The 18,240-nt window shown below is 36.8% G+C and overlaps 1 protein-coding gene across 3 annotated transcripts in view; it reads right to left on the reverse strand.

Moving 5' to 3' along the window:
- SNAP23 (synaptosome associated protein 23) overlaps positions 1-18,240 on the reverse strand; it is a 40,496-nt gene that overhangs the window by 6,879 nt on the left and 15,377 nt on the right. For all 3 annotated transcript variants that reach the window (XM_060294413.1, XM_060294414.2, XM_030842860.3), the window contains exons 2-7: positions 13,072-13,173; positions 12,456-12,497; positions 11,992-12,040; positions 11,125-11,242; positions 1,773-1,931; positions 547-691 (exon numbers count right to left, since the gene is read on the reverse strand). In XM_060294413.1, the coding sequence (XP_060150396.1) occupies positions 547-691; positions 1,773-1,931; positions 11,125-11,242; positions 11,992-12,040; positions 12,456-12,497; positions 13,072-13,128 (570 nt within the window). In that variant the 5' untranslated portion in view covers positions 13,129-13,173. The remainder of the gene's footprint in view (positions 1-546; positions 692-1,772; positions 1,932-11,124; positions 11,243-11,991; positions 12,041-12,455; positions 12,498-13,071; positions 13,174-18,240) is intronic.

The following is an 18,240-nucleotide window of genomic DNA, read 5'->3' on the forward strand; positions in this document are numbered from 1 at the left end:
CTTTTAGATGTGACACAACCAAACACAGAACACAATTTCAGTATATTTTATATCATATGAAGTAACAAATAGCAACCACACTTTTTTGTTACTCTTGTTTTTGTGTGTCCACCCCATGAGAACCATTCTGCAGAACTGATTTTTACCTACTGACTCATGAGATGAAGATTCAGGAACTTACTAATTTGTTATTAGTTAACAAAATAAAATTCCAAAAGCTAACTCGCTCTTTCAGGGGAAAAACAAAAAAACAAAAAGAAAAACCCCGACAGCTCACAGAAAGGTTAGAGGAGATTGTGAGCTTCATGTGTGAAATTTTAAATAAAACCAATTCGTCCCAAGGTCTTGGTTTCAAAATGAACCAGTTGAGTAAGACAGGAGAACTCGACTATTGTTTTTCAATGTGTTAGAACTCATCAAAACTGCAAGGCCTGTGAGGACAGGATCTTATCCCTATTGCTCTCCCCCAGAGCATCTAGCACAGATGTCTATTACTAAACACTATACCGGATGTCTCATTTTCCTGTGGCACTAAAAAGCTCTTACCTTTTCTGTGATCCGTTCTATTTGTCGATTTTGAGCATCAATCTCATTGCCTATGTCCAGGGCCATGTTTTTTAGATTTCCTAGGATACTGCCCACTTGAGTCAGGTTCTCTTCCATTTCATCTTCCCTGGCATCATTTGTTATACTATCACAAAAAGATAGTTAATTCAGTACTTTGGGGTGAATTAGAAATGGAGTGAGTCTGGATTTAGTTTTTATAAAAATAAGTAACCAAAATGACCTCAGCAAGTGTTGGACCCAACAGATGCAGGTTACCATTCTTGGGAAACATTCCATAGTAAAAATGGAAAGACTAATCCAAGAGAGCACAACATCTTAAAGCCATTTAAGATTAAGAAATAACTTTAGGATAGTGGTTTTTCAAAGTGTAATTCCCAGCATAACCTGGGAACTTGTTAGACATGAAAATATGCTAATTCTCACACTCCACTCCAGATCTCCTCAATCAGTGACTGGAAGGGACCCCAGCGATCTGTGTTTTAATAAACCTCCCAGGTGATTCTGATGCATGCTTAGGTCTAAAGAACTACTGCTCTAAAATAAGGGTTGCAAAATCCTGGCCCAAAGCCAAATCTGGCCTGCCTTCTGAATTTATAAATAAGGTTTTATTTGAACACAGCCATGCTCATTTGTTTATATATTGTTTATGGCTGCTTTTACCCTACAACAGAGTTGAGCAGTTGAGTAGTTGTGACTGAGACTGTATGGCCTGTAAAGTCTGAAATATTTACTATCTGACCTTTTACAGATATCCTTATAGGGATTTGGTCGACTCCTACTCTAGATGATACATTTTAAAACACATCTTCTTATTTACAGAAGTAAAACATGATTACTTGAATAATTTGGAAAGTACTTTACAAAGAAAAGTTAATCCATCCTTGAATGTCAACAATCCCAGTCACCATTTTGTCAGAAGGCAAATATTAAAATGGAATAAGGGACTTCGCTGGTGGTCCAGTGGTTAAGCCTCCCCGCTTCCACTGCAGGAGGCACGGGTTCGATCCCTGGTCGGGGAACTAAGATCCCACACACCCCCACATGCTGTGCGGCCAAAAAAAAATTAAAAAAACATCCAAAAAAAAAAAAAGGAATAAATGCTATTTCTAATTAATAAGTTGGGGTTCATGCATAATTACACCCAGTCTCCAGAGAAAGCCATTCATTTAGGAAAAGAATAAAAATATCGGGAAGAGCTGGCATACCGTTTAATGTATCCGCCGCTGGCTGCTCCTGTGGTTGCTTGCTGAGGCTGACCATTTGTCACTCGGCCTGGCTGCTTAGATACTACATTGCTAGGAGAGTTGTCTCCACCATCTCTCCATGTTGCCTTATAGACTTTACTAGACTCAAAGTTCTTTGTCCTATATAAGAGTCAGGAGTGTAGAGAGATACCAAAAAGCAGGAGAGGGAGAAATGACATTATTAGTGCTTGTTACCTTAGGGATGCCCTAGCACCCTTAGAATAAAAGCTACATGCAGCTAGATCTAGATTATCTACACTATGCTCCATCACAATCTGGCATTGAAAAAGATGAACTGTGTAAGCCCACTGACATTAAAAACATTTTTTTAAAGGTTAAACTACTTCCACCAAATCTTCACTGAGCAGTTAGCAAGTACCAAAATGTAATTATTTGATTTTTCAGGTTCTCCTAGCCTCTGACACTCTCCAGAAAAGAGGTTAATGGACACTAGGAAAAAAATTCCTTAGGAAAGGTGCTCTGGGATGCCTTAATGGTTCCTTGGAAGCATCTCAGATGTTGATGAGGGATGGAAGAGAAAGAAGGCTGAGTGGGCAGTACTTAGACCTCAGTTGCTCACTTACTTAAACTGTAGTAGTTTCAGCTGATCTGTTTTTTAAAGTTAGAATTGTGCATTAAATTTTTTAAAAAAGGTTTCTTTGGGGGGTGGTGGTGATGTGATGAATTGGGAGATTGGGATTGACATATATACTCTAATATGTATAAAATGGATAACTAATAAGAACTTGCTGTATAAAAAAATAAAATTTTAAAAAAGTTATTATAAAAAAATTTTTTTAAGAAAGGTTTCTTAAGAAACAAACATTATGAAGGAAAGGCAATGAATGAGTTCTTTGGCTACAATGGTACCAGTTACAAATCCTTTGGTTTAGGACTTTTTCATTTAAGAGTTTACTGTTCCACCTTAAAAAAAAAGATCCTAAATCCAAGCCTCTTAAAAATAGAAGCGTATGTTTAGATTAACTGACATAGCTAAAAATCAGCCAAAGCCAGAATTTTACCGTGGGATTTACTATTTGAACTGGTATAAATGGCAAGAAAAAGAACCTAGTAAAATGACTTTTAAGTGGCTATTACAAAAAACACAAATAAAACTTTTTCTTACTGATTATTTGGCTAGGTAAAGTTTCCACTCACACAATTTTAGTTTTTGCTTTTCTATAAACAAAAACAAAGTAGTATATGGCTATAACACTGGTTTCTGATTTATTCCACATGATACATTAATGAGGAAGTTTTGAAATCGCAAAAGCAAAGGAGAGATTTTAGGAAAGCAGTGGCTCCTTTCTTAATAGGATCCTGTGAGGATTCATGTTTGGCAAACCTAGAATTGGATCTTAGACCTTAATCATCAATGCCACAGAAAGGGTACTATATGTTTAATAAATCAATCTATTTAGTTATTAATAAGCCATGTTAAATCCTTCCTGGAACAAGGTGGGATACACATTATTTAGTACTACTTTTTTTTTTTTGGTTGCATCGGGTCTTAGTTGTGACACACAGGGTCTTCGTTGAGGCATGCGGGAGCTTTCCTTGCATTGCGCGGGCTTCTCTCTAGTTGTGGCGTGCAGGTTTTCTCTTCTCTAGTTGTGGAGTGCAGGCTCCAGGGCACATGGGCTCTGTAGTTGTGGTGCTCAGGTTCCAGAGTGTGTGGGCTCTGTAGTTTGCAGCACGCGGGTTCTCTAGTTGAGGCACACGAGCTCAGTAGTTGTGATGTGTACTTAATTGCCCCGTGGCATGTGGGATCTTAGTTCCCTGACCAGGGATCGAACCCGCATCCCCTGCATTGGAAGGCAGATTCTTTACCACTGGACCACCAGGGAAGTCCCTGATATACACATTATTTAAATGAATATTTATAAATAATTTCTGTTTAGTAAAAAACCCATTTACGTGTATTCTTTGTTAATAAGATGGGTCTCAGGCAAAATTCTGAAGCCGAGTAATAGCAACCAAGCAAAATAAACAACATATAAGTTTATCAGAAAGTTAACCAGAAATATTAATAGAAGTAATATAAGTGAGGCTTTTATCAGGATGTTAGACTGTAAAACAGGTCAAAGATTGAAGGCTGGAATTCTAATGTCACTAAATAATAAGACACTGTGCTTCTGAGAGTCTTAGCACAGAAGCACTGGGTTGGGACAGACTTGTGGGCTCTTGGTCTAGTAAGGGATATACACATGCTCCAACCTCCTCAACCTTAAGAAATAATATTTGAAATTCCTTCAACTTCTGAGAATTCTTCCTTCAATTAGATATAAGGGGCATAAGATGCAAATGAATTGTTTTAACATGATATTGTGAATGAAGTTCAATTAAAGCATAGTTTATAAATAAAGAATCAGACTGGTTATCAAACCCTTCTCCCTTTAAGAGGACTGGATCTTTGATGTTCTTCCAATATCAAGGGGAAAAGGTACAAAAAGCTGACTTGAATTGTCACATTTATTTTCAAATGGATTGGGGAAAAAATCTCTGCACTACTTTTTCATGCAGTTTTGACATGCTCTGCATGTTTATAAAGCAGTGATTTTTATATGCTGTTGATTTCATATCTTCATCCTTGTGATAGATCCATGTCTCTTTCAGCACCTCTACTCCAGGTAATAATGCCTTCTGCTTGCTCAAGGTCCTGCCACATGCTGTTCCCCTGGAGCTTCTCCCACTGAGTTGTAAAACCCTTAAAGACACCTGTTTTTAAGGGCATTGTCAGACAGCTGAGTATCTAATAAAAACAACAATGGTTTTAATCTAATTTGTCTTCCTTCAAAGGGTCTTAAGTACTTTAAAAGGTAGTATTTCCTAAACTTGACTGAGCACCAAAGTGACCTGGATGATTCTGAATACACAGATGTGTATTTCAGGCTACATTCTGAAAATTCTACTTCAATTTTTGTCTGATGGAGCCTGGGAATCTTCTGTTGTAACTATGATTTTATTTAAATTCAATAGATCATTTAGCTGCCCAACCAGGAAGAGAAACACTGTTCTAAGAGACTTCCAATCTGTTGTAGAAGGAATATTTTAGATTACTATGGTAGTACACCTTAGTATTACTATATATTGGGACACTGAGGAATTAATCTGGAGGAAGTGAACATATACGCAAGGTTTTTTTTTTAAGCCACAAGATTTAGAGTAAATTGACTTGAATCCCAATCCTAGACCTGTCATTCAGTAGCTACAGAACCTTATGCAAACTTCCATCTCTGAGCATCTTTTCCTTAAATGTAAAACTAAGATGATAACAGTACTTAATAAGTCACAGGGCTGTTGATAATAGATGTAAAATTGTTCTGTAAAGCATTAGACAATTTTTTTTTTTTTTCCAGTATGCGGGCCTCTCACTGCTGTGGCCTCTCCCGTTGCGGAGCACAGCCTCCGGACGCGCAGGCTCAGCGGCCATGGCTCACGGGCCCAGCCGCTCCATGGCATGTGCGATCTTCCTGGACTGGGGCACGAACCCGTGTCCCCTGCATCGGCAGGCGGACTCTCAACCACTGCGCCACCAGGGAAGCCCAGACAAATATTTTTGTTCTTTGGTTTCAACTCAACCTGATCCTTAGTTAAAAGTTCATGTCTTTAATTGCACAGATTACCAATTGGCATGTTTATTCTTATAGCCCATTAACATTCCCTAGCTTTGAGATCTACAAGCAGCCGAATATAGTAGGAATATAGCTATATAAAAAGACATCTAGGCCAGGGTTGTTTCTGGTCTACAGTAAGAAAGAAATGGTTCTGATTTGCAACAGAACTCTTCTGCATAACAAAATTAACAGCCCCTCTGGGAAGAAATTAGATTTCATAATAAAATGCTTAAGCAAATTTGTGGTAGATTTTAATGCAATTAAGAACTCCATCTAGAAAGTTAGATTTACCCCTGACTGTCAGTTTTGAAGAGTTTAATAATCTTTAACTACTACATTTTTTCAGATAAATATCACATTCAAAAATGGCATGTTTGGGCTTCCCTGGTGGCGCAGTGGTTGGGAGTCCGCTTGCCGATGCAGGGGACACGGGTTCGTGCCCCGGTCCGGGAAGATCCCACATGCCGCGGAGCGGCTGGGCCCGTGAGCCATGGCCGCTGAGTCTGCGCGTCCGGAGCCTGTGCTCCGCAACGGGCGAGGCCACAACAGTGAGAGGCCCGCGTACCGCAAAAAAAAAAAAAAAAAAATGGCATGTTTGAAATAAGAATTTGAAATATCCCTTAAGAAGCTGCTATAAATATAGAAAACAAGTATCAGGATATGAACACAGTAACTTTAACAATTTCTTTTTTGAGTTTTGGTTGTCAACATTAGTACTAACTGAATAAAATAGCAAAAAGAAAGCCCAAGCTGGGGGGCGGAGGGGGGGGAGAGAGGTGATCAGGTTATAGGAAAGAAGAAAAAGAAGGGCAAGAAACAAAGGGTACAAATCAAACAATTTTCTAACATTTAACAATGGTATTCATAGTCCCAATAAAGATCCAAAATTTAGGAGTCAAACATTATAATAAACAGTAGGCTGACTAGAGGGTTAACTTCCATAAAAAAATTAAGATTAGTTAGCTCTGCATTAGTTCAGTACGAAACCACAGCAAGCTAACACATGACATAATAGGTATTATGGAACAAATGATAATATATATAAAGAGGGTAAACCCTTATTTAAAAAAAGGAGGTAACTAGATATGGGAACATTTAAAATTTATATCCCACCTTGTTCCAAATGGCATTTAAGATGACTTACATTGGCAGTTAATTCCTCAATTTGGTAGTGGCCTAAATCATGGGGAATCCAAAATCATTAGAAGCAATACTTCAAGAGAGGAAATATTGATTCTGGAACCAGGAAGGAGTAGGAAAACTTAACAGAAGAAAGGAAGCTGAAATCAAAGTCTATGTATTTAGCCTGAATTCCCTTCCCTTTGATCAGAACTAGAATGCAGCAATTCTCTACAAAGATCAACCTATTTAAAACTTCTTAGGAAACTTTAGGGGTGTTTTTACTTTTATAATCTTAAGTGTTTTTTAAGCAAAAACTTAGTATCAGAGCCATTAGTCAAAGGGTGGTATTATAAATTAAGATCCTTTCGTCAATCCATCTTCTGGCAGACAGCACTCATCAAGAACAAATTCACTTTACATTACACACCACAGCACAGCTTTTAAGAGTCTCTACCATTCACAAAATCCATGCACATGCACAGAAAAGCCATTTGAAGCATCACCTTTAGATAGCAGGTTAACAGCCCAAATTGCGCCACAAGACTGCATCTTAAAGTTCCCTTTGATCAGTTACTGAGCTCAGCTTCTGATGTTAAATCTTCATTTTTAGTAAGCATATTAGAAAGGAAGAGATTAGGTGAGAGAATGAAATGCAGAAAACAGTGAATGCCAATCAAACAGAACAGAAACAGGTTTAGTTTTCAAAGCATAATGCATTTAAATTCCTGCCTGGTTTCATAGAAACAACCAACATCTGAGAATCTAGATAAAAAGAAAAACATGAAAACTATTTAAACCAGAGCATACTTCGTTTTTCCTAAGAATGTCTGAATGATGATATTCTGTCCTAAAATTATGAAAATTAACATGAAGAGAAGGCAAATACTTTGTATCTCCAGTGAGTAGGATGGAGGAAGCACTCAAATGTTGACTAAAATACAGTAATTCAATATTTATTTTAACTAATCAGAGTTGAATATTTACATTTTAATATGACATAAGATTCAATAGGATAAAACCTGTAGTACCAATTTTCAACTTCTCTAGCAAGTGGTCCAGAAATACCAACCTATCTTCAAACTATGTGCCAATATGTTTGACATTTTAAGCACAGAATGAAGAGAGGCAGGTTAAGACAGAGGAATACTTTGTCTGACAATGGTTAAAGTGGGACATCAGGCAGTTTACTATTCTGAGACTTCCCATTTTAAACCTGCCTCTTTTTAAACTCGTTAATTAGAATTACAACTTATCAAAGTTACTGACAAAGGGACTTCCCTTGAGGTCCAGTGGTTAGGACTCGGGTGCTTTCACTGCCAGGGGCCTGGGTTCGATCTCTGGTAGGGAACTAAGATCCCGCAAGCAGTGTGACGCGGCCAAAACAACAAAACAAAACAAAACAAAAAACCCCAAACTTACTGACAAAGATATAGGATTTTTAATAAGGATCTGTTCTATTTTGCTTTTAGGATTCAAATAGTAGCAAGCTAAAAGAATGACATTTATTCACAATTTTAAAGTTTAATCCTGGTAGTCTGTTTTCAAATTCTAGTAGTCCTTTAAAAAGAATTAGCTAAAATTAAAATTCACTTCTAATATAGGGTTCTGTTAAGTGAAGCTATTTCCATGTCTTATTAGAAAAAGATCTGCTGATATGGCTTTAATGAATACTACTAAAAAAAGAAATCTCAAAGAACAAATCTACTCAAGACATTTTCTATATAGTAATGCATCTAACAAAAGCAACAACAAAAAGTTTCATTCTTTTCTTGCCAGTCAAGCAATGTAGCATACAGTTAAAAACTAGGGCTCTGCCTGGTTTTGAATCTCAGCTCTTCCACTTGTTAGTGTAGCCTCCTTATGCCTCTGTTTCCCCATATGTAAAATGGTGATAATAAGAGGAACTATCTCATATTAAGGGTATTGTAAGGATTAAATTTAAAGTGCTCAGGATAGTAAGAGCCTAAATTAATATACAGGCTCACAACTCTTTGTTTGGATGTGAGACATTTTGAGCAGTACCACACAATCACATACATCAATATTTCTGCAGTGAAACAGATTAACATTTATGCTAAGTGTAATAAAGACTATTAAATAGCTCCAGTTCAGGTTACATCTCGTAGCCTAATTAATAAGTTGTGGCACTACATTCCGAAAAAAAACAAACCTTTGGCTCTCAGAGTTTTTTAGATTTCTAAATGGCAGATAGGAGACTGTGGACCTGAGTTGTTATTACTAGTACCAGAATTAGTACTAGCTTTATACAGAAGACTAAGATACTGTCTCTGCCTTTGAGAAGCTCATGTTATGGCTATTTATATGATAAGCCTAACTGAAACACAGATTAGCAGATTAAGCTTAGAAAGATCACGCCCCTGGCAGGAGTGAAAATAGATAAAGCAGAGGACAAGAGATACCATAGAGGGCAAGGACTCAATGGTGTAAAGGAGAGATGGATGGAAGGGAGGCAATTAAAATCGGAATATTTAAAGTGAAACACTACTCTCTCCTCTTCAGAGAACAAGTGTTCTGTTATAGGAGCCCCTTGATTCCAACTGTTATGAAGTGCTTTCTTCTCCTGACCCACTAGGAAAGGGCTCTGCTGAGGTTAGAGGCTGACGACGGACTGCTTCAGGACCATACTCTACCTTCTCTCTCAGGCTGTCCAAGAAAATCCTGCCTATGCTTGTCTGGGTACACAAAGAAAAATAAAATTAATACTTATGTAGCTCCATTTCCCACTTTTTATGATATCAGACCACCTTATTCCCTGCTCTTCCTACTCATCAGAGATAATTTGCTCTAGGTTCTAGGGAGGACTTCCTCTTCCTTGCTCTTCTCTTAATATGTATCTCAATGAAGTTCATTTACTTTTTCCCCTGAACTCTTCCAAGAGGGTACATAGAACATAGGAGAAAAGTGCAAGTAAGTTTGCAAAACATAGTTAAAAAAAGAGTTTAGATTAAAAAAAATCTGTGCATTTCTAACTTGTTTGCTGAAAGTAATCTGCTAAACCCTGATTCGCAGGTCATAGTTATTAAAATATGCACTTTTGGAGAGTCAACCAAGGTCTAAACAGGTCAACAGACTTGTCTTTCTTAGCTTCTTATGCCCAAAACAAACACTAAAGTTGACCAACAAGTAATTTAACTCTATTTTCTCCAGTAGAAATGGCACAGAGAATGCTGTCACATGAAACACTTATCTGAAAGCATGACAGAGCAAAACCTCCTCCATTTCTAACTCCTTTGAGGAGTAAACAAATGCTGAGAGTCTGTAAACCTTCGTATCTCATTTTTGGTTTACCACACCAGCTGAGACAACTGGATGGAAGCAGTAATGCTTACAAAGCTCTTTAAAAATGAATACTCTCAGCAGAAAGGATAGTCACTCAATCTCCAGACAACGTCATTTCAGCCAAAGGTAAAGTTCAAAGTTGCTTTGTTAATGACTCCTCATCTTTGTCTGAATACATGTACTTTTGTCAACACCATGGAGTTTGTATTATCCAAGATTAAGTAGAGAATTTAAATATTAATAATAAAGTCACTAAAAAGAATGAATTCCTTTCTGTCAAGTATAATCTCATACACTATACACAAATAATTTGAAGACTTTTCATCTCCTAGTTTACTAGAGGCCTCAAATCTTCAGAGTCTTCTTTAATGTTTCCTTCTTCATGTTTGATATATAATCAGTTGATTTAACGTGAAGTTTTTTGACTTACATTTTTCTCTCTAATCTTGATGATAAAGTTATACCCCACAGGCCTAGTTTACAAAAGGTTCCTAACTAGTTTCTTGGTGTGCGGTTATATACTCCACTCCAATCAATCAACCCCTTAGGCTGGCATTCAGAGTTCCTCTATTGCCTACTTATGTATTATTTTCCACTTCTCATCTATGTGAATCATGTAGTACAGTTAAGTCAAGCTCCTCTGTAATCTTTATTTAAATTAAATCTTCCACAGGAAATGTCTTCCCACTTCTTTCATGTCCATCCAGATCTTTCTAGTCATTCAGAGCCCAACTCAAGTCCTATCTCTCCTATAAGATGGTCTCCAAACCAACCTTTATCAGTTCTATACCTTTAGCCTCAGTTGATATCACATGATCTAGCCCTAGATTTATATAGTTCTTACTTTTTGCTATTCTCTCTCATATAGCCAACCACCTGGTAAGTCTTTTGAAGCCAGGATCCAAGTCCTTTATTCCCTTGACCATCCCTCATGTGCCTACCACAGAACATATATTTTGTTAATTCTCCTTATTTGAAGGGAAAAGACACTAATTCTATCCTGCTCTGTATTACCCAGATGTATATTTCCTAACCTTTTCTTGTATTATTAAAAAATGAAATTGGGACTTGATCGAAAGATTGATCAAATTTAAGCAATGGTTTGCAGTGAACATGCCCATTTATACAAAAAGTTTGATCTGACTGAAGGAGAAACAGCTTCACTTGATCTAACAAAGTTCCTTATTTAGGCCCTGTCATACTTATTGGGAGGTGGGGAGGGGTGTGCTCTCACTTTAGATTTATTTGAAAAAGGTCTTGATTTATCAACTCACCTATTACAGGGGCATACACAAAGGCCACAGCACTTGTTTAGTTCTGTTAAAGTCTTCTCTGCTTCTCTCATGTCTTTGTTTATTTGGTCCATGCCTTCTTCTACGCGTTTTAGTTGTTCTAAGAATAAGTTGTGGAAGTTACATTTTGTGTTACATTCACGGTGCCAACCAGAAAACGCCATTATGATGGAACAGCAAAAACTTTAACCTTGAATCCACCAATAACCCATCACAGTGACTGTATCAGGGCCAGATGGTATTACAGACTGTCCAGAATGAAAATAGTCTTTCACATACTGATCCTGGGGCACCTGGCCTCTGACTGTGGAAAGATTTGTTCTAAAGAAATTTGTATAATAGGAGCATGTGAGGATTGGTTTAGACATCACTTCTGCAACCAAATTAAGTGTACTGTGACTAGACCAGATCCCCCACATTTCTATTATTGGATAGGCTCAAAACCTGAAGGCTGTCATAAGATTAATAAAAACTAGACCAGATTGCTCAGGGCCAAATCAAACAGAATGTTTCCAAGCCTGCCTGAATCTGACCTATTTAAGGACTTAACTTGATTTCTGAAAATGATGCAAAAATATCATAATGTCTAGTTCATGTACGACCAATACACACAATAAGCCCTGCTACATAATAAATACTTGGTATACAATGGGGTATTGTGGCCCCCACCTCAAATAGGCAACAAACATGATATAATTCAAATCAGCAGAAAAGAAGTAAAATGTCACTCTTATCTTACAAAGGGAAGGTACTCCCAAAGGCTTAATTAATTTTATACACAGCTGATTTGAAAAGGCTTTCTGGCATCCTAAATCAAATCAAGAATTTCTGCCAATGACTGCAACTCACCCCCTTGTTCATCCAGCGTAGTGATAGTCTTGATTCCTGCATCCTGAGACTAAAAGAAGGGAAAAACGCTGAGAGCACAGAAAAATAAAAACAAAACAGAAACAGAACCTACAAAGTCTGAAAAACAGCAAGAGAGAATCATTAGAAACTTAAGTTTCTCAGAGGACTAGAGCTACAGAGGAAACTAATCTCCCCAAACCAACACACTTTAACATATTAACCCCCCCAAATAAGTCGCAGACTCATGGTGAATTGTCTTCCTTGTCATATTCCAATACTATCAATTAGAAAAACAAAAAGGCCCATTACTGCATGGTTTGACAATTTCAGCAATTGCTGGTTTCAAATAATAAAGCTTATTGATACAATACCCTTCTGATTCTTAACAGTAATTCCAGCCTGTGCTATCAGAATCCCTTCTATACAGTTACTATACTTAACTTGATGATTAAACACCTTCTTACCTCAATGGCTAAACCCAGGATTCTCCTTGTACTTTCCAGAGACTAGGAAAAAACACAGAGTTTCAGCATTCTACAACAATTCCCCTCCCCCCCCCGCCCAAAATCTGAACACAGGCCATATTCATAATGCTACTCTATTTTTAAAGATTGCCAGCCCACCCACCTCTCCCTTTAAAACAAAAAAAGAAAGCTTATTACTATAATTTTGGTTACTTTCTTCCTACCAGATGGTCCTTAAGAGAAAATTTGGAAGGTGAAGTTAATGGGATTTATAAAAAATTTAATGTAAGCAGAAATCTAGGTATATTACACAGATATTAGAAAATTCTGTTAAAATTAAATGTCAGAATTCCTCAAATCTAGAATATCTTTGTTGTAAGTAACTGTTCAGTAATGACTAAAAAAAAAACAAAAAAAACATACAAATTGTTTTCACTTATTTAGCTTTTTGATGAGTTGAAAAAATAAGGAGCTAGTAATGGCGCTCTAGAGCAAATGCATTCTTTGATATAAAGAGACTAGGAAGAAGCCAAAATGGTCTTCTAAGAAGGTCCTCTCATCCTTCCACTGTAAAAACTGAAAGAGAATTATTACTTATTCCAAGTAAAACCTTTACCTCATCAGTAACCTGGTTAGCCCTCAGCTGAATTTCTTCTGCTGACAGATTATCCATGATGAATTAAAACTTGATAGGTGGAGAAACTGAAATGTGGATATTCTGTAAGAATAAGGACACAAAAAACAAGTTTGTTTGAGCAAAGAGTGTATATTTATGGAATTTAGGATACTTGGAAAACACAGTAAAATAGCCTATCTTTATCCCTATCTATTTATCTGTCTGTCTGTTTGTCTATCTATCTACCTATCTATCTATATTTCAGGTGAAGAAATTAAGGCTGAGAGATGGTAAGTAAATGCTTAAATGCTAGTTATTACCAGAGGTGAAACTAAAACTCAGGTTTCAGGACTTCCAGTGAAGCACTGTTTCTAATAGGAAAGTGGTCCTTCTACTTTGAGAAGGAAGGCATTACTAGAAGACAAGCTTCAAGAAACTATTAAAATGAATTCCTGGTTGTACAATGTTCTTGGTACATTGTCTGAATATGGAAAAGCAATAAGGTGAAGAAGTTGAAGTTAGGTAGTGTTCCATTAGTAAAGTAACAAATTCAAAGTCTTGTGCTTGCAAAGCACAGGAAACATTCTAAAAATGTGCCAGTTGTCCAGGCTACTCATTGGAAAAAATGAAATACTTTCATTCTTAACAAGAAAAGGATAATGCTGATACAGAGAGCTCAGAAAAGACCTAGTTTTTATTAAGAGTAGACTCTCCCTTTCCAATTACTGTATGGTCTGTTATTTTAGTGAAGTCCCTAAGAAACTGTACAATTATTCTTCTATACTTAGTAACTTAGTAACTCATAGTAACTCGGGAAGTGATCTCACAGACATTCAAACTGCAACATAAAACTTTTTTTTTTTAACATAAAACTTTTAATAGGTGAAGATTCCAAGAGTCCTGCCCTCTAATATTAACAGCGATACACTGTTGTATAGTATTCTTCTTTGAGCAGTCATGTGGAGTAATAAGCACTGTGTGACTTACCTAGGTTGTTTTCTTTTTATTACATTTGCTAGCTTCGTTATTAAAAATTTGAAAACCAATTTTACCATAGCCCTTTCTCAATGACACATATAAAAGTGTGGTTCACATTCTGGATTTATCCCCAGGGGACATGTGGCAATGTCTGGAGAATTTTTTGATTGCCAGGAGTTGGGGGGGGTAAGGAGGAGTAATGTTACTGGCATCTGGTTGGTAGAGGCCAGGGATACTGCTAAACCTCCTATAATGCTCCTTGGGACAGTCCCACAACAAGAATTATCTGGCCCAAAATGTCAAAGTGCTCAGGTTGAGAAATCCTGCCATGGAGTACACTCACTGACGAGCAGGGAACTTTGTTAACTTCTTAGTACTGAACACTTGGAGGGAAAGGATTTTATTATATCTTTGTACCTCTAACACCTAACAGGATCTGACAGTTCGTACCCCAGTAAATGTGTGCTGAATGAACAAATAAGTAGAAAAACAAGATGTACGCTCATTTAAGTGGATCTTAGAAACAAAGCTACATGTAATAGTAGCACAAAGCCTTCAAATCAACACTAGAACCACAAACCAAAAATTGCCATTACATGTGTATGATTTAGAATGGCCTGCCGGTCACATACAGATATTTTTAGTCACATCCGTAGCTAACCAACACTTTTATTAGAACCATCTAAACAAAAAGCGACAATATCCCATTCCTAGGACAGGAAGGCATTACATTTAGAGCCTTGTTTATAATTCTACTGTCATTGCTAACCATTTCAGGATTTAATTAAGATTTTGAGCCTTGATTAAAGACATTAATGTTCATAAAACTACTGTTATTAAAATTATTAAATTGCCAAAAGTTGCAAATTTAATCTCATAGCTTGTATGCCATAGTAGGACTGTGGCTCTGCCAAAAGGTTCATATACTAAGATACATAATCAAGATATAAAGGCCTCTCTTAAATTAAGAACTGATCATTCATTAGATATAAGCATAAACAGAACCACATGCTTTATTACCTTGCTAATTGTTTATGAGACTTTAGCTTTAATCACACATATGATTATGCTACAGTTTCTCTTCTGTCAATCTTTCATAGTTGTAATTATAAAAAGAAAAGGAAGTTCCTTTGTACCCTCCCACCGTTTTTGTATGCTTTTCCTTCCCATAATATCCCCATCTGCCTGCCCAGGCAGTCTCGTGCTTTCCCACACAAGGTTCCTTTCAAAGCCTGTCCTTCCTAGGCGGTCCGCTCCAAAGTTATCTATCCCTCTCACGTGAAACTCCTAAATGCCCCACAGAGCAGAAAGTGTTAAGAAAAGCAATACACACTAATCAGTTAGTATCTGGAAATGACATCCTGATTAGGTTTTCCGATATAGTATACTATGGGTAGGAAGATATTTTGGGAGTAAGGAAGCTCAGATCTCTCAAACTGTATAATTTTGTAATTCTACTCCTAGAGGTGATTCTTGCCAATTACAAGTCAATATTTGTTATTCTCCTAGTAACTATGAGCAAAACTCCATGTAGGTTCAAAGAGAGGCTTGAATGTAAAACTGACCTCTGTCAAACTTAAAGATTCCAAGAGTCCTTGCCTTTAACTATCAAAAAGGCAGATTAAAAAAAAAAGGCAGATATAGCTGGGAAGCAGATGTGAAGAGTCACTCCTGGCATAGCAGTGGTGCCATGTTTTAGGACACACCTTTTAAGTGAACTCAAAGTGCTGCCTAGTACTTCTTTTTTTCCCTCCCTGAGCGGATGACACACGAACAAGAAACAGACTTCTGTAAAGTTCTCACATGTTTGGCATGCTGATATCAGGACAGAGCTGCCTAAGACTTCTCTACTCTGGATTTTTGAGGATGTTGAGCACATTATTATAGTAAATGGGAGTAAGTGAGACAAAGCAGAATTGTAAGGGGAAGGCCAAAGAGAGATAAAGAATAATACTCCCTAGGCTCTTTTAGCCTTTACTAAACTGCTCAGAAATGTCAGGCAGGGTGCAAGCTAGAACTAGCTATATAGCTTTACTCGTATTTATTATCTCCAGAAGTTTTTCTCATGCAGTCAGGAAAGGCTATCCAGAATGGTAGAGTAAAGAGAATTAGAGAAGGGGCGGGGAAGGAAAAATGAAACATCACTTGACACAAAGATCCCATTAAACTCACTTTTCTTAGGTATAACCCAATAGATTAAATATCTGTGTCATTTTCCCAATGCTCCTGGGAACTTACGCTACATGTGCGCCTTTGAGATGAAAATGCAAGATTTTTCTCATTGCCTTTACACCCTATTTCCCTTACTATGGTTCATTTGGGCTTACTAGCAGACTCCTAGTTATCTTTCTTAATTTCTTTTCTATTATAAACCTTGGGGGGAGAGGGGAGGAAGAAATGCTCACTGAGCATGTACTATGTATCATATAACCATCTAAGTTATTTATATATGTCATTATGTCTGTTATACCACTTTATAGGTGGGGAAACTAAGGCTCAGTTTAAGTAAGTAATTTGCCCAAGGTGACTGAGTGAAGAGCAGATTTATTATTCAAGGCTGGATCAACTCTGAAACCAAGGCTAGCTCATGGTCTGGTAAATAGTCTTACTGTTAGATGTACCACCCCTTAATAAGATATGAGAACTGTTGAATATAAGAATATAGGCTAAGCACTCTACCTGATGGCTCGTTTCAAAATTTCAGATACTTTCTATAGTAATACCATGAAATCTTATCTCTTCCACAGACTCAAAGATGGTTAAACTGAAGGAAGAACTAGAAAGACCAGAGTAATCATGGCTTTCATCTGTTTTATAATAATTTAGAACCTGAAAAATATCTACATTAATTTAGAAAATGAAAATAATACTACTGGGAAGAAGGAATACAAAGTAAAAAGGACTCAGAACTTAATCAACAGGAGATCCACATGTCTTCATTGATAAAAATGGAGGGATACTCAGGAAGTAATGAAGAAATAGCACTTTAAATCACTGATTCCTGAAAAGACCAATATAAGAATGATTTTATAAAGTATTAACTCAGTTTATACTGGAAGGCAAGGATTTTGCATTAAAATATTCTACCATTAGTTTCCTGCCTATTCCTTCTCTTAAAACATAGTTAATCACAATGTAAGTTGCTCTATGAGTTACACTCATACAGTTATTACTGTACTCTTTAACAGTTTGATAAAATGTGCAATTCTCTTTGGCATATTTTGATTAGACTTTCATGGTAACTAATGTATTTACAACAAGTAGAAACTTCTGTTCAGAGCAGGCTAGCACAGTGGTGAGTAGTGGGAGCTCCAGCATCCAAATTCTGGCCTCAAAAATGTATTTGTTGTGTGACCCTGGGCAAGCTACCTATCCCCACTAAAGTTCAGTGTCTGCATTTGTAAGATAGAGATAACAGATCTATTTCAAAGGCTTTTTTGGTGAAGATTAAAAAAGATGATCCATACAAAGTGCTTAGCACAGTGCCTGAAGCATAGCTGATGTTCAAGTGTTAGCCATTATTTCAATATCATTAGGGAAGCAGAAATAGTAGGCAAAACAAAAGTAAAGTAACAATGTTAAATATGAGTGATATCAATGTAAATGCAACTGAAAATAATCGCTACTAATTAACTGTTCCATCTGAAGACTAAATTTGAATATTAAAGTTGACGATACTGTATAGGCTATACTATTTTCATGCCAGTCATGAGGCCTGTGGTTCTCCCACTTAATCAATCAGCTCATGGAAGTGATGCTGGTCCATGAAGGTCACCTTTCAGTACTGGTTAATTAAACTTCACTGCTTGTTATCAAAAAAAAAAAAAATCCATCAAGATGGAGAACTAAACCAAGTTTCCGGTTGATAAATACTTAGCTAGACAAATATATATATAAATTTGCATGTCTAAAAAATTAAAGACTGCCCTTAAATGATTCTTTTTTTCTGGCTAAAGCCGGCAAACACAAACCACAAAAGGGCTTAGGTTATGAAAGTTAGTATATTATACACTGAACAAAGAAGACTTAAAAAAAAATCAAATATGTGCTATAATTACCGGAGGGTTAAAATATGGGTAGAAAAAAGTCTGGAAGGGAATCATCAAAATATAACCAATGGCTGTTGTGGTATAGTAGAATTAAGAGTGATTTTTCTTCTTTTTCCAATTTTCCAAATAGTTTGTAATGTAC

The sequence above is a fragment of the Globicephala melas genome, chromosome 2 (genome assembly GCF_963455315.2).
Source record: "Globicephala melas chromosome 2, mGloMel1.2, whole genome shotgun sequence".
In the NCBI taxonomy this organism is placed as follows: domain Eukaryota; kingdom Metazoa; phylum Chordata; class Mammalia; order Artiodactyla; family Delphinidae; genus Globicephala; species Globicephala melas.